The sequence below is a fragment of the Hyposmocoma kahamanoa genome, unplaced genomic scaffold, assembly GCF_003589595.1.
Source record: "Hyposmocoma kahamanoa isolate Upper Pololo Valley unplaced genomic scaffold, ASM358959v1 88, whole genome shotgun sequence".
Lineage (NCBI taxonomy): Eukaryota > Metazoa > Arthropoda > Insecta > Lepidoptera > Cosmopterigidae > Hyposmocoma > Hyposmocoma kahamanoa.
In genome coordinates this window covers 5,434,994-5,452,883 of record NW_020654466.1, presented here as the reverse complement: position 1 = coordinate 5,452,883, position 17,890 = coordinate 5,434,994, and the positions used below count along the sequence as shown (strand labels likewise).

The window sequence follows — 17,890 nt, the reverse complement described above, 5'->3', positions numbered from 1 at the left end:
TTCATTTTGCTTGGGTCAAGCGGCATAGAAACCAAATACTGTTATAACTCCAATTTGTGAATCGATTTGGATGATTCTTGTTTTGTTGAAAAGGAGGTACTTCCGTATTGGTCCTATTTAAATTTGAAGAAAATATTTCAACTCTAAGGGTGGCAAACTAGGGGATGAATCCGGCTTCGAGCACTTTCAGTTAACCGATTTCATTAAAACTAGACAAGAAGATGTATTCCAATAAAAAAGAGGATAGGCAAACTTTTGAAAACGATTTTTTTTAAATAAAAACGTTATAATTATATTTAGATATCCATTTATAAACGAGAGTTTATATACAATGGTTTCAATCCGTTTTTTTTTTTATTTTCAGATAGTGTTTTCTCACACACTGACAGTTTTTGGTTTCATGTGAGATGTATCCTAGGTCATCTACAGCCCTAATACTGCTTCTATGATTGTATATTATGTGAAATAAGCATGTCATATTAAAGAGCTCGTCATTTAAGCTCTGTAGAATAAACGTCAAGCACAGTCTGTTCCAACGATCCCGTTTTACTTTACTTACTTTTTAAATACTGCGAATTAATTTATCCTCATTGCTGAATTTGTGTTACACGATCACCTGTGTGGTTTTTGTTACAACCTGTGTTATTGGTTTTCTGTGGGTATCATTGAACTAAGGAGGAAACACCTAAATTCCAACACTTACTGAAGTTATGCCAAAACGCCTTAGGACTTAAGGGTATGTAATACAATACACGAGGAAATTAGCTTTTCAATCTAGTTCGTCTGCTGATGGTTGAGCCTAGGGTTCAATGCCATGCGCAATTGTTTTAAATATATTATTGAAACCGTGAACAGACTATGGACTTACATTTATATGCAAGAATATATGGTGTTTACCCGTTTTATCCAGTCGTGTATCCAAGTTTGTTTGTACTCGGCAAGGTTGGTTATATATAATAGACTAGATGTATGCCGAGACTTCGCATTAGATCAAATTATTTTAAAACTACTTAGAGGGTAAATTTTTAACCATAGTATACTGGAAAAGGTGTCTTTATGCGTGCCGAATGATTACGTAAGGAGGCGACGAAAACCGCAGTTGTTGGCAGTGCCGCGCGGCCAGACTAATCTGAGCCAGAAGGCCCCGCTCACACGAGCTTTGCAAATCCTAAATGATGTTGACAGAACGGACCTATTTTCATGTACTCTGTGTGAATTCACAAGGATAACACTATACGTTTTTTGCTATGTTACATATTTCGTAATAGTTTAGCGAGTAGTTAAATTTGAAATTGCCATATTGATTCAACTACTGCTAATTCGTCAGGTAGATTCCCCTGAGAAGAACTCCTTGTAAATATACATTTGAATGCATTATCATTTACAATACTTTTTTGAAACATCTTAGTTCGAGAGTACCTGCAAGAGCTAAACAGATCACTATCACGGATTTTTATCATCCGAGTACCCAGAAGGTATAAATAATCTTTAGTATAAAGTTTTTATTTCACTATAGTTTTAAGCCTCGTAAATAGCAAATTTTGAATATAAACCGGAATCTTACTATAGAAGCGTATACATTGCCCCTTAAATGAATTTATGGCGTTGTGAAGACGACTGTCAAAAACAGCTAGTTTATTTATAATCCTCGTATTAATGTTATGTCTGTCTCTATTTTTCAATCAAATATTACAATTTTTTGGACACAAATTATATTTTCATAAATGTACTGAACAGGTTTCTTTCGGCCGACTTGATTATTATCTTGCAAGCTCGTGTCAAGAGAGTATCATAAGTACAAAACCCAACGGTGCATACGTGTGCGATACCCTGATATCAATTGGCAGAGAATGCAATTGTGTCACTCTACACGTCATTATGCATTCCATTAATAACTGCAGCAGGATAATGCCTTCCGGGTACCCTCCCACACGAAGCAGGTTCGTTCCGAGAAGTGCAAGATTATAATATGTTCAATTTACTGAGTAGCATTCTCCTATTCATTTCATTGCAGCTTTATTGGCAACAACCGCCATATATATCCATATAAGTTAAGGATTATGCGGAAAATCCTATAGAAACTTAGACAGGGGGTACCAATTTCTTAGGTTTTCGCGATTGTTACACATAGGACATGAAACTTAGTAGGTAGGTAGGTGGTAGGTAGGTGGTAGAGATTCGCTCGGCTAGCTGGTGCCCCCTTACTACGTCCGGGAATCAAACGACGAAATTTGGTGAAGAAGACTTGGTTTAATGTACAACAGCATACAATACAAGGGTGTCCAATAAAAGGGATTCGTCCGCGATAAGTCCCGGTGGGTGCGAATTTTACTAAAAGACGATCACTCAGAGATGTTCTCGTAACCTGTACCGAATGTTTCCGCTTAACAGTGAGGATAACTGTAGAAATGCAGTCGTTGAATCGATCAATTTCATACAACATACTGGTGACAGGTCATTACTTTAGGAAAAATCTTAAAACCGCGATTCACAAATTTTTTTTCTACGCCAGTGTCATCTAGCGGTAAACTTCGGAACTGTTTTCACTAATATTGCCAAACTTATTGCGTTACAATTTCCCCTCTGGCCCCGAAGACGTCCCGACAAGAGGGCCAGAAATAAAGTCATCTAGAATGAACTATATTACAAACTGTTTTTTTCGGTTGTAAATCGCTTATACCTGTTTTTTCAAACAAATGAACGTTCCGGCCCTTTACAGGACCCATGGTCACAGCTGAATGAAACGTTGGTACGTTGGTTTGTTGGAAAAAATAAAATATACACGCAATTTAGATTTAGATTAGAAAATAGTTTCATTTCCTATTAGATAGAGGGTGTTAGGCTCAATTTATATTGCGGCAGAACCGAATGGAAGCGAATTTTTGTAACGAAATTGTTACATAGCATAATGAACTTTATGGTCAGTCTTGTAACGTACAAACTAGATACGAGCCAAAATCTCCTCGTAAATGCTCGCGCATTCCGCAGAAGATTTTAGCTCGTATCCAGTTTTTACAAGTCAAGAGCACATCAAGCTTGACACTTTGGGCCGTTCTTATTGCAAGCGGCGTAGAGTTAAATTTAAACCTTTAGCGTCAAGCTTGACGTGCTCTTGACCCTGTATGTTACACAATTGACAATAAAGTTCATTATGCTATGTAACAATATCGTTCCTAAAGTCGCTTCCACTCCGTTCCGCCGCAATATAAATTGAGCCTTACAGCCTCTATAAACTGGCAAGGACGTTCTACATCGCCTGGTTTATCGGTCCTTAAATTGAGTGACGCCCCATAAGAAGATACATTGTGATCAAATTACTAAACAGAATCTTTAGATCCCTGAAAAATAATGTAAAAAAAAAGTGTTTTCGCTTCTGTATACGAGTATACAACTTTTAACCTTTTGATTTTCGATAAAAGGACTTCTGCGAATTCCACCCAGCACTTCTAAGTACAACCCTTCCTTCGTCAGCAAAATTTACGTCGTCTGTGTAAATAGAAATTTAGTCTTTAGTCTGTGTTAATAGAATTTATTTAGAGATAGGGGAGTGTCTGATGATGTCTATCTTAACAATTCAGACGGAACTTAGGCCATAATCACCAGCAATGTGATGAAAAGATTTATGACACCAAATTTTGCGGTAGCAGCAAAAATATAAAGCAACTGTGAAACAGATTTCCTCGTACTGGTGGCCAGTTAGCTACCCACACGTGTCGAGATGCAGTTCTACGAAGCACAAGGGTTAGGCTAGGTTATAACGATAATAGGTCCTATTTAAATGGATATATTGTTCAAATGCCCTGATAATGAAATGCTTTAAGTTACTATAATGAGACCGATGTATCTAAACTAATTAACATATGTATATTTCGTTCCGAAGCTCAGTTGGGAGAGCGATAGCACCACCACCATCAACTCCTTTCAGACGAGGGTTTAGGCCATTGTCACGCTGGCCCAATACGGGTTGGCGACTCACACGGTTATCCGAGGGTTGTGAACCTTCTTCAACGTGCAGGTTTCATCACGATGTTTTCCTTCACCGAAAAGCTCATGATAAATTTCAAATTAAACTTCCGAGATTCGAACCATTAGGCTACCATGGCTTTTTTACCTTTTTTACCACGGGTTTGATTACCCAATAGCGGTTACCTCTCAGTAGTCCGAAATGACATTTTCCAGAAATGCCGTTTGGTGGAAATTTCATAACCTCGAAAGTAATTTTGAGAGGAAAATGTTTTTTCTTTCAAACCTAAATTAACCTAACCTAACCGAACTTAATCGTGTCTTTGCGATAAACAATCAATATATCCTGAAATAACAACTGTTTCGTTATAAATCGGTTTTCGGTGTAACGAAAATTCGTTACTTCGGACAAAAAAATTTTCGAGTTTGTGATAGGTTACCCCCAGTAGGACCAATTTGAGAAATGAACTTTTATGATTTACGGAGCCGATACGTCGACGACACGGCTAGTCCACCAATTTAAAGTCGCTCAGAATGGGCTATACTCGGAGTTTCTCTGAAGGAATAAATTCGTAATAAGGTTATCCGACAGAGAACCATGGTCACAGATATACCTTGTGCAATAAGCAAGCTGAAGTGGCAGAGGGTTGGCCATATCTGTCGAAGAACCAATAACCGATGGGGAAAACGAGTTCTAGAGTGGAGACCGCAACTCGCCAAACGTAGTGTAGGACGTCCTCCGGCCAGGTGGAGTGACGACCTAAGAAAGGTTGCTGGCGGGAAATGGATACGACAAGCTGAGGACCGGGCGACATGGCGCACATTGGGGGAGGCTTATGTCTAGCAGTGGACTGCGATAGGCTGATGATGAGAAATGTACTTTTAAAATGCTTGTGGTCTGGGTGTTCTGGTTAGTGCTTCAAAGTGAGTTCCGTTGCTTTGGTATTCATAACACAAGCTGTTGGATATTTCGTATTTTTGTAGTTTTTAATTTTAAATATTAGGATAAATAGATTCTCGTCAATTTGTTATAATTTTAAACTAGGCTGAATGTACGTAAATCTAAGTCATTTTTTAAGATTTCTCTGCTGTCAACCTAGTCTCTGTACCCTTTGTGCCTTACCTTTGACAATAAACCGCGTTAAATTTTCAAGATTTTTGGTTTTTATTCTAAATGGTAGCCGTGGTAGCCTAATGATTTGACGTACTACCTCTCAAGCAGAGAGTCGTGGGTTGGAATCCGCGCTCGCACCTCTGAGTTTCTCGGAATTTATGTGCGAAATTTAATTTGAAATTTATCGATAGCACGCGTTAAGCAAAAATGTCACTAGTTGAAATGCAACCGGATCGAAGGGATTTTTCTTTTAGTTTGTTCGATCTTTGTCAAACAAACAAACGTTTCGTTTCTCTTTACAGTTCCATGTCGTTTTTTATTGTTAAAATTTGACAAATGAGATTTGAGCCGACAAATGATGTGATGTGAGAGTTTTAGCTAACTCAGGCGCCCCGCAACACTGTACTGCATATTTGCGCGTGTAAATTGTCAAACCAAAAGACTGTATTGCTGCGTGTCGTATTACGTCAAAATAATTTCTATATTTTAAAACTTAGAAGTGTATTTTTAAACGACTTAAAAAAGAGGAGTTTTTTTTAAATTAACAGCACGCGGTTTTTGCACACTCTGCCAAATCTTTCAATTTCAATATAAGGACCACCCGTGTTGATCATGGCAAAATATAGAAACCATTGTTGATAAATCGCACATGAAATCAAATACTGTTGTCACACAAAAATTATGGAATTGAGAAAATGTTTTTAAAAACTGAATCTTTTAATTTATACAGAATAATTAATTATACACTTGTAAATGAAAATATAAATTTATTGATTCCATTCAATATTTTTTTGAATTTTCAAACCGTTTTTTCAATCCAATCATTTGCATAAATACTGTGAAGATCTTGGAAATTTAATCGATTTGTACTCTTTTTCTACTCTAATTAAACTTGAAATTGTACGACTTCGTACAGTTGGGACCCTGGGGTTTGGAAGCTCGGGATTATTCAAATAGTTATGTCGCGGATTCAGAGACAAGAGCTGCGATCACTGACCTAGGTCGTGATTGGTTCAGTTGTTCATAGCCATCCAGCAAGGCAATTCTGCCAGTACAATGCGAACTTTTGTGCCAGCCATGATGCAGAACGGACTTGTTTTTATGTCAGGAATTTTGCCGAAACCCACATTTTGTGTTATATGATTCGAACCCATGACCTCTGCTTGAGAAGCATTAGCCTACAACGGCTTTTTGAAGACATTTATGAAGAATATTTTTATTTAAGTAATTCAAAAATAAGTGCGCATTCCACCTTATGGAAAGTGACGATGAGGTCGACAATGTACCAAGCACACAAGATCCTAGTTATAGCGTTCGGGGAATTTCACTCCCTAGTCACTCGCCATAAATGTGGAATCGAAAGGTTTCGTGCGAATCTTGGGAATATCCACAACATACACATGGAACCCCAGCCCACCTCTAGTCCCCCGATGATATCTATACACTCGCTAAAACGTAAAGGAAAACTAATAGGAGTCGGTCACAGGCTACCTCATTATCATATTACAGTTACAATTCTTACGTGCACTAATGAAATACTTGTCCATCTTTTCAGAAGGCACGGCTGTAGCAAGTGAGCGCGGTGCTGGGTACAATGGTGAAGTCTGGTTCAAGGCGGCCACCATAGCCGTACCTGTTTGCGGCGCGATCATATTATTCGTGTTGGTCGGTGTTGCTGTGAGACTGCTGAAGGCCGACGCCCTGCTGCATGCAGATAGGAAACTTAGGTACTTTTTATAATTTTTTTATGATACCAAGTGCCAGGACCTACAATTGTGCGCCTGATGATAATAGACACGCCCGTCAATAACAGCTCACATATTTTTTCTAAATAAGTTTTGTTTATACTGACCCTCCCTATCGACCTCTTGGTATATACGGAAAGGGCACTATAACCTGTGCAAGCAAGCCCGCACAGGACCCTACTCAGTCCGGTCCTGACCCCAGATCAGTGCCTTGGGTGAGCCGCCCCGGATGCACGTACAACACCCTCCCTATTTTCCAGATAGGTACCGGAGCTGTAAGCACGTCACTTCACTTCACTTCACAGTCACTTCCCGTTGCGCTTAGCGCCATTGTTGCCATCGCTAAGCCATAGACTCTAAGTCAACTACCAAAACTCCTCATTGATGGCGGAGCTGCAAGCCAAGCTCTTTCCCCGGCGCCGAAAAAAGGCGTCTCTCCAGTTAATAACCTGTCCATGACACTTGAAGTGCCACGCAGAACTTTAAATCACGAAAATCGTAGGCATTGCCACTGCGCCCGTCAACCTGAGACATAAGTAACAAGTCTCATGTGCCTATTATTTCACCAAATATACTCGCATCTATGAGTTCAACCTACTAGAACTGAATAATGCAATAAATCACACCCTGGTATAATAAAGCCACATGTGTTACGTCACAAGTTCGTTTATCACATGAAAGCCATATAAGTAATACGAACTAGATGAATGAAAATAATATCGGAAATGAAACTATTTTTCCGGATTTAAATCGCGTATATTTGATTTTTCAAACAAACCGACGTTTCGAGCCGTTTAGAGGTCCTATGGTCACGGTTTGTTTGAAAAAACAAATATACGCGATTTAAATCCGGAAAAATAGTTTCGTTTCCTATGTGTAACAATCGCGAAAACCTAAGAACTCGATAATATCGGAAGTTAAAGTATATCTGAAATTGTATATATTTCCTACAGAAGCATAAAAACCCATTCGTAGAATATTTAAACCTCTGTCCTGAAGAGTTGTCATTTTGCAGATGTGGCCTTATTACACCAAGGGTGCGAAACTTTCCTGAAAACCATGTTAATAAAAGTGGAAATAAAATTTTTAATCGTGTAAAATGGCTGCCATTTTTCGTCCGTGCGCCGAACAATCAAGAACTCTGAGCATACCTTGTAGAGAGGCGAAACACGTGTCACTTTTGTTAGTGGTGTTTGTGACTGTAGTTGCGATTGTATTATTTATTTTATGCGGAGGGAAGGTATCAGACGAAGGACGAGAGCACAGGGCCTGGTCTCAAAATAGGGAATTCCGTTGCTCTGGTACACATAGTATGTGTACCAGAGCAACGGAATCCACTCCGGAGCACTTCCCAGAACACCCAGACCACAACCAATGTAGAAAAATTCATTTTCAAAATTGGTTCTACAGAGAAACGAACCCAGAACCTCCGCATTCAGCGCGCAGAGTGTATACCGTTAGGCCGCCGCCGTAGTCGTCGTGTATGTGTACAAGCGCGTGTTCGCGTTATCTTTGCGTTAGACGAATAATGATGAAGCTATAATTTAAAACTCAAGAAAAAGCTGCTCATCTCACCTGGTCCATTTTTTAATGGATAGAATAGATTATGATGATTATTACTACAAAGATCGAACACGTAGAAACATTTCTTCGACCCGGTGGGACTTGCACCCATAACCATGCTGCACCGTAGCATTGCTCTTACCAACTGAGCCACAGATCAAGGTACCGAGCTGTCGAAATTCTCCTATATGTTCGTCCTGGCTTTCGGCATTCGTCGGCGCTATTGGATAAATAATATTATAAATACGATACACAGAACAACCCTTTATACAACACAATACAAATAAAATCAGAACACCGAAACTTAACAAAACCTTTCTTTACTTCCAGAGGCGGATACATGTCGCCAATAGCACAAAATGCAACAGATGATGTGAAGAAAGTCTGGGTTGGTACGTCAGCCCCTCTTCTAGTAGCCCCTGGGGGGTGTCTTGTTGAAGTAAAACGCGCTCAGCTGGTCGACGGACCCTCGCATCAACAGTTCTGTGATATACAGCGATAGACTGTCAAATTGATAATGGGAAAATCTCATTGGTGGCCTGTATCGTGGTGTGAGGGCAAACAGGTTTTTGTGTGGCAGGAATTTTTGATACAAATGTGCCTTAAATTTATCGTAAAATCAATTATATGTAATGCAAGGTTGTGGATTTTACTGTTTTTTATAAATGGATGAATCTTTTTATAATGCCACAAGGCTAAAATGTAGAAATAGTATTTTCTAAGGATTGTAATTAGGTGATAACTATGAAACGACTGAATTACGGGCCTTTTTAATTTTCAGCAGGTTTTGTTTGTTTTAAAACGCTTTTATTAACACTTATGAATGACGTCGTCGTCAATTAGACATGAGTAGGAAATTTAGTTTTTATTTCTAATACATAATAAAACAATCTTCCCGACCGGCCCGATAGAGAATCTTCTTAATAAAATTGATCTCAAGTTTATTCGCAACCGTCACACCTCGAAACAGCCCACACGCATACCAAAACCAACATTTTGTATATTTAATTTTATTGACTATTATAAGCGCTTTGTGTTCCTTTATCATTGTAAATATTAAAGTTAAGTGTTAAGCTATCTCCTCTTTCATGTAAACGTAATAGACGTCAGTTACCAAACTTGTGAAACAAACTGAATGTGTCGACAAAAACAACAATGCATTTTTATAAACACGCAAGTATTTTTATATGAACATTGTTTTTTGCAGGGGTATACCTTTAAAGCAAAATCTTTTTTATAGATTTACACAACGTTCGTGAATTTACAAGTGACGACAATTGTTTAATACGAAAATATTATTATAAGCGTAAAGATTTGTTATAAAAGTCATCAGTTACAGGCTTAAATATCTAGAATTTAAGTGCACCCAATTAATACTGCATGAATTTCCTTTTCTTCCTTCCTTTTATAAATTATTTATAATTTCCGTAAAGTATAGAGCAACCCAAAATTGTATCATTTTATAAGTGGAAAGAATCATGAGCCCAAATTAATATTACAATCGTTGCTTAAATATGCATTGATATGCAACAGTTTTAAGTAGTTTTTTTTTTCACTATTGCAATAAGGTGCAAGTGAATAATCTTGTTCTGATTAGGCAATTGCACAAACATGGTAGTCTAACGGATTAATCTTCCGCCTCTCTTTTCGACTGCCACTGCACCCATCACCCTGAGACAGAAGTTGTTAAGTCCCCATATGCCTGTAATTACATCAAAATTTTTATTTTTATTTAAGTGTTATCATTGCATAATATATAGCATATCAATGTATTTTTGTCAAATACTTTTGTCAGTTTTATTTTAAACATGTCTCCGATGGACATTATCACATTTTTGGAGATACTCTGTAGCATAGGTTCCCAAACTTTAAACTTTTTTGCCCACTTGGCAAGATAAAACAATTTCCACGCCCGCCACAACAAAAAATAATTGGAAACACGTATTTTTTATATAAACTTAACAGAAATAATCACAATGAAAGAAATATTTATTGGTAGTGTACTTTATATAGGTTTTTTCCAAATGCGTAGCACCCCCTGGACAACGTCAACGCCCCCCATTTGCTTCTGACTCTACCTGGGACGCTTCAGCGCCCACTGTGGGATGGTAGGGACTACGCTCTTATAGAAAGGTACAATCAATGGCACATCAAGTTTGACACTATAAATCGTTCTTCACCTTGTACTACTGTGAACTTGTAAATATTAATGTATAATTTTAAGTTGTTACCCATTGTTAACTATGAATAATTGTATTTAAAAAAAAGGAAGTGCCGATGATTTTTGAAAGTGAAATCTATTGAAAGGATCACCTAGTCCTTTTTTATCTGATTCTTAAGTACTGAATTGTTATTTTTTTTATATTTACTTTTTTTCAAACTTTCAATGGATTTTTCTTATGGTCGAAAACAATTTTGTAATCTATGGTTATGTCGATACTTATTTATGCTTTTAATATTGTATAATGCAAAATGTATTTTGTACATAACTTCGCGCCCTAGACGTAATAATGTCACATCTATACAATTACAACTATTCAGGAGAAAAATTGAAGATAAAAATTGTACGAACGAAACTAGACGTTAACTTTTTTATGCTAAGTTCGTATTATTTTTATGGTTTAAATGTTGTAAAAGCACTTTTGGCGTATATTCACATGTGGCTTTATTATACCAAAGGTACGACTTTAGTTTTAAAGAAATAAAATTGATCAAAGATTCTTTTTATTGTGAATGTTTTTAGATTTTTAAATCCGAAATATGATACATTTGCAAAAGTATTAGATGCCGTAAAATTAAAAACCAGTCATTGGATACCTGTTAATTTCTTCTTAGTTATCAAAACTGCATTTTTCATAATCATACCTGTTTCTCTTATGCAAAAAAACGCTTGTATGACGTAGTATATTTATACAGTCAATGTCCCAAGATGCTTGACTGTCCAGTCGACCTTTTTTTCTGAGAGTTTTCTTACGCATTTATGGCTGAAATTTGTGTTCTGTTTGTAAGTAAGTGTACATTAAAGATCAATTAGCTTCTTAAAACCTTATATACTAGTGATGCAATAGAGAAGTCATACCAAAGTAAATTTTACGGCTCACATGTTGAAGTTTTCTTTTACACTTTTCTTCACATTTGTCTACCTAGAATCAAATGATCGGTTAGGGAATTAGGTATCATAGGGCGTCGACTGTACTGCCAATCATATTACTTGTACACGACGTCATTCAAGCTCTTACGTAATGTAATAAATTTTGTTATATTCAATAACTATTATTATATTTCAAAAGTTCAAGGGAAGAATCTGTTAAATCGTATTTATTTGTGATGATTAGTGCACATCACTAGTACCAACAATATTATTTAACCGGTTTTTTCTTCGACAAAGCAATTTTTTACCATCTCTTCGACCTTGTAACAGAGATTGTCCAATTAAATAATAATAATAAGCTTCCTAAAGGTGCCTTACCTTGTGCGAATTTAGATTTTTACAATTACTATTTAATATATAGGTGCAAATGAATAAAATACTCTATAATAATGTAATGTAATGAATATACCTGCGATCTTATGTACATATTAATTTGTATGTGTAAAAATTATTGAATAAAAAGAAATTATTTTATTACTCGATTGGGTAGTTTTTTATTTAGGAACAAAAGACAGCAACATCATTACGAGGTACAGGTACAAGAGCACGTCAACTTTGACATTTAAATTCAACTACTTACCATAAGAACGGTCCAAGTATATAATATATAATCAGAAATAGAGACGAAATGTCAATTAATTCACATTTACTTTGTTTGAAAACCATTCTGCCATATCATTACTGTGACAACTGCGCTCCGATTGGCTAGCCCGAATTCGAAACAATTGACGGGTGTCGTCAATTGTTCACTTCAAATCGACCAGTTAACTTGAGTTTTGCTATAATGGACGAAAATTGCAAAATTAAGGTCAGGTGGGGTAAGAGAAACACCGGGGGAAGAGGGACTAAAATCCATAATACCTAAAGTAAAGCGTTTAGCACTTTAGTCTCCTGTCGATGAAACAGACAAACAAATTAGTTTTAACGGTTGTAAAGAGATATCGCTACGATGTTCCAAATTTGAGAGAGAGAGAAAAAAAAATGACAGTTGTGTAGTCTGAAAACACGAGATGGACGTGTAATTTTTTTCTTTGCTGGATCTTGGTGAAAAAAAGTGCTGGAGATTATTTTTATACAAAAACACGTAGAAAAAACGGTAAGTTTTACTTTTTGTTAGTTATTTCAGACCAAAAACAACAAATTATACGAGTTTCATTGGAAGTTCTAACCGCCAAAAACACTGTTGGAGTATATTTAATTATATATTTAATTACCGATGAAATTTGATACCGTTTGTTTTAACCGACTTCAAAAAAGGAGGAGGTTCTCAATTCGACTGTGTTTCTTTTGTATGTATGTTACGCGATAACTCCGGTATTTGTGAACCGATTTTCATGATTCTTTTTTCGTTGGAAAAAGGGTAACTCCATAGTGGTCCCATTTAATTTTGAAAAAAATCATCCACCTCTAAGGGTAGCTGTTCACGCATGAAGATTCATTTTTATAAATAGCGCCTAAATTTATTATAAGGAGCAATAATTTCAATTTTTGATTTTGCTATTCTCCAATTCAAGGCGTTTTTTTCTCTCAATATACTTTGAGTAGTGAGCACTGATTTTTATTATCTCCTGTGTCAAGTCCCGTGTAGTGGCGAACTAGGGGATGAATCCGAGTTTGCGCACTTTCCGATAACCGATTTCAATAAAACTTGGTAATTATATGTAATTCCACATAAATGAAATAATGAAATAATGAAATAAAGTTTATTTGCACTGAATAGGGTTAGTATACAGGATGGTAGTTTACTTTTAGCATACTTTTGAAGTCGGTTTTTTTAGTACTCTGTACTGAGATTATATTATGTAATTAGATGTTTGCTGTTTTTCCTCACACCACCAAATGACAGCACGCCATTGTTAGAGATATTATCTTTATTACAACAAATACAGAATATTTTTGGAACAGATACGTCCTTATCCCATGGGATAACCACGCTAGGTGAGGTCGACACAACAGCTGACTCAATAAATTGCATTGAATCAATAATTTTGGATAAAATGTATAGTAAAATTGCGGATATATACTGATGACTATATGATGTGAAAACTCAATTCCTAAACGTTTTTTAGATAGAAAAAGTGAGCATTAGACTTTACTCTCACTGGATAGAAAGTGATGATGAGATCGATGATGGAACATACACACCTAAGAACAGCTTATTCACTCTCATCTTGATAAAACTCAAGTTAGAACGTTCAGGGAATAAGTCTGCAGGCAGAGAATTTCGCTCCATAGCCGTTCGCCATATAAATATGTAAGTGTAATGCTTCGAGTGAATTCTTGGAATATCCACAACAAGTTCAAATTATCATATCATGTGTTATAAATCACTATAATGAAGTGGTGTGGTTTACATAGTCAACTTCTACACCACTAATTTGTCCCAGCCCAGCCAGCCCTGACATAACTACGTCATAAAACTTATTAAATATTCAATGTTTATAATTTTAATATTTAAAGTAGGTACAACGTGACACTAATTAAATGACGGATATGTCTCAATATTAATATTTTTACGACGTCCGCTACTTTGATCAGATATTTATCGTAGAATGTTACGTTCTATCTTCGTTTGCATTTGTGGATGTAAGAGCGATGCCACACGGGCGCTGCGTTACATCGTCGCAACGCTATGGTTTCAACCATGGTTTCAACGCACCGAGTGAAATCCAATAAACCGTATTCATCGCCTAATGTAATGTCTTAGAGGTGGTTTATTTTGTCAAATTTAAATGTAACCACTAATGAGGTTTCCAGCAAAAAGAACCATCGAAATCGGTTCACAAATGCAACATACAAACAAAAAAATACAGCGAATCGAGAACCTCTTCCTTTTTTACAAGTCGGTTAAATTAAGAACAGTTTTATGTCCATTTTATTAGTAATTCATTTTAAAAGAGTACATTTTTGTTTAAATTACATGTACACTCACACGACTATGCCTAATTACACATCGTAACATTGTGCATACTTATATGAGTACATTATTATCTGTACGTGAGAGGCGAAGGACCTTATGTCCATATTTTGGAATTTAGATGTTTTTACAAATATTGCAATAGAACCCTAAAACACAGTAAGTTCTATCGTCGTTTGTTTTTTATTAAATTTTTTAAATGTCTAATTAAGAGCCTCAATATCTTTAACATGTTTTGGAGTAAAAAAAATAATATTTGAGAAACTTTAGTTGTTCACCTTGATTACATTAAGAAAGAGGATGACATAAATAATTTCAAATAGATGATAATCAAAATGTTAAGAAAACTCGATTGAAACTTATTTAGATCAGAATGTGGTGATAAAAACTATATTTATAAAATTATATAAATACGAGCACGTAAACGTAATATACTATTTTCATTTCGCGGTTGTGTAGTGAACTTTAAAAAGGACCTTTTATTTGCAGCTCAAGTGTGAAGGGTAAGTTTACTATGTGTTTACATCGCACTGCTATAACAATAGTGTTATAACTCAAATTATGTGAAATTCAAGATTATTTGCAATGGTTGAAACTTGTCAAGGATAGTGTTCCTGGGTACTGAAAAGAAGTAGTTTTTTGGAAAAAGATTTCCAAAAAACTACTTATTATTAAAGAAATATTGAAATCTGTCAACAATGTAGCTTTTATTCTATATTATATACTGTATCACTCATATGTCTTACTTTTTCCTTGTTACTTTAAATTCTCTATTTATTTGGTATTTACAAGTCTTATTAAGAGCTTCTACTAAAAAAACGCAAGCTCTAACAAAACTAGTCGGACCACTTCTGACTAAAATATTACGCGGGTAAGTCCCGTTACTTTTATGCTGTAATTAGTTAATGAACATATTTACATAGTTCTAACTTGTATAAAAATGCTTATTTAATACTATTGGTCATAAAAATCCTACATAAACGGAATAACTAATTACTACATTGGCGCTACGCGGGTCACGCTAGCGGACCGCTTGCACTCTGGGAAATCCCACAATTCGTAAGTTTAAATTTAGTGTAAACGTAACCGCCAGTGTAAAAGCGTAAGTCAAACTGATGTGTGTTAGGTCACCATTGTCCGACGCTGCCTATATGGATCGTCCTTGTCCAACATGGCAGTTAACGTGTTAAATATATTTATTTAGCAAGTAGGGGATTGTTTAAGTATCTACAGATAAAAATTTATCCTATACATAAATTTTAATGATCTTTCGAGGGAAGTGAGTAATTCGTTTTTCATAGATTCTAAAAAAACACTATAACAGTTGATAGACTGTTGTTTTAACAGTGTGATGTATTTATGTTTTGTGTAATGATTTTTAAAAGTCATAATGTAAAGGACAAATTCACATCAAGTGTCTAGGGACCAAGAACGTTGCTAATTACTGAAAATCAAATTTTTATAACAAATTTTTTTTAACTAATTTTTTTTTTAACACCAATGGTTTTAATTATTAATACAAAGATCGAACACTCAGAAAAAACACTTAGAAAAAATTCCTTCGATCCGGTCGGATTCGAACCGACGTCTTCTTGCATACCGTGCCAGACGCTACACCAACTAAGCCACGGATCGAACCAACGGACCTCACGAATTCTTCTATGTGCTTGCGTCGTGTCTTTGTACTTGGTCTTTCAACGACTTTTTAGTCGTAGCGCCACCTATGACAAATCTATTGCAGATTTATCACCCAGTTAGTACCTTTACAGCTACCAGTCCTGCCGAAAGATGTCGCTATTCACTGTATTAATTAAATTTTTATTGAATTGATATTCAATTATTTTTTGTGAAATTACTCCACTAGTTTGTTATAATTATTAATACAAAGACCAATGGTTTTGTTGTTAATTAGGTTTATTGAACGTCAGGATGTCTCACCACCGTGATATTCAATTATTTTTTCGTGAAATTACTCCCACTAGTTTGATATAATTATTAATACAAGAATCGTACTCTTACAAAAAAAAAGCCGATGAATTTTTTAAATTCAATTTTAGAATTTGAATTTGAAAATGATATTGACCAATTGGTGTCAAAAAAATCATTAACAAACCTGATTTTCAGTAATTAGCAAAAATGCGCTAGATCCCTAAACACTTTTCATGTGTGTACCTATGGAGTTTTCGAGAAAGTACGGGGAAAAGAAAAAATAGTTGTAATCATAGTAGCAGTAGAGGTCCTTGACAAAGAGTACGTCCAGGGAAGTACTGCCACCTTACCTATTTCTGCCGCCAAGCAGTAATGCTCACATTACCCCGTTCAAGTTTTGAAGTCTATTATATATATAAGTCTATTTAATTTAAACAGCTTAGATCAATAATAATACCTGAAAAAGCAAAACGGGTCACTACCGCGGATTTTTGTCATCCAAGTATTCATTGTACACCTTTTGTATAAAGTTTCTGTTTCACAATAGTTTTAAGCCTCGTAATCAGTTGGAATCTTAGTGTACAACCTTTCAACTTATGTCTCAGGGCGACGGGCACAGTGGCAGTGCCTCTCAGACCTTAGCGATTTAAAACTGACTGGCACTGTAACTGTTATGAACGGCGTGTCGCTTACCACCAGGTGCAGGACTTGTTCGTCCCGTCACTTGTGTCATGAAAAAAATATAGTACCAACTTTATTTGTAAGTCAATGTACCAACACCATGTTCTTTTCATCTAATTATAAAAAACTAGTGGAGTAATTTCACCTAAAAATAATCAATTCAAGAAAAATTTAAATACAATGAATAGCGACTTCTCTAGCCGGGGCTGGTAGCTGTAAACGTATCTAACTGGGTAACGAAATGTCATAGATTTCTCATAGATGGCGCTACGGCTAAAAAGTCGTTGAAAAACGAAATACAAAGATACGACACAAGCACATAAAAAAATTCGTGAGGTCCGCTGGTTCGTTCTATAGCGTTTGGCTCGGTATGCTAGAAGACGTCGGTTTGAATCCGGCCGGATCGAAGGAATTTTTTCTGAGTGTTCCATCTTTGTATTAATAATTATAATAGTACCTACACTTAGGTTCCTATTAGACGATCAAATTTGAATTGAAGGGATAGTTTGGTATACGACTATTGTTACAGCGGTATTGATCATAAAATTGTACAGCAAATTAATAGCAACAACGTCTAGACAACCACGTCAATAACATTACAAACTAGGTAGTTCAATGTAATATGAGTACCATAGCAAAGAAATTCGCCCCTCAGCGCTACCTAGAACACGCAGACCATAACGAATTTAGAAAAGTTCATTTCCCAAATTGCTCCTACCGGAAATCGAACCCGGGACGTGCTCATCAACGTGCACATTGCAAGTCATTGGGCCGCCAAGATCGTCGAATTCTGTACTAATATAATTATAAGTCTTTATAAAAGAAAC

General features: G+C 36.1%; 1 protein-coding gene across 1 annotated transcript in view; it reads left to right on the top strand.

Moving 5' to 3' along the window:
* LOC113235642 (BMP and activin membrane-bound inhibitor homolog) overlaps positions 1–10,810 on the top strand; it is a 120,541-nt gene extending 109,731 nt beyond the window's left edge. The window contains exons 4-5 of the mRNA XM_026471463.1: positions 6,633–6,804; positions 8,716–10,810. Of these exons, the coding sequence (XP_026327248.1) occupies positions 6,633–6,804; positions 8,716–8,887 (344 nt within the window). The 3' untranslated portion in view covers positions 8,888–10,810. The remainder of the gene's footprint in view (positions 1–6,632; positions 6,805–8,715) is intronic.
* Positions 10,811–17,890: the final 7,080 nt, after the last annotated feature.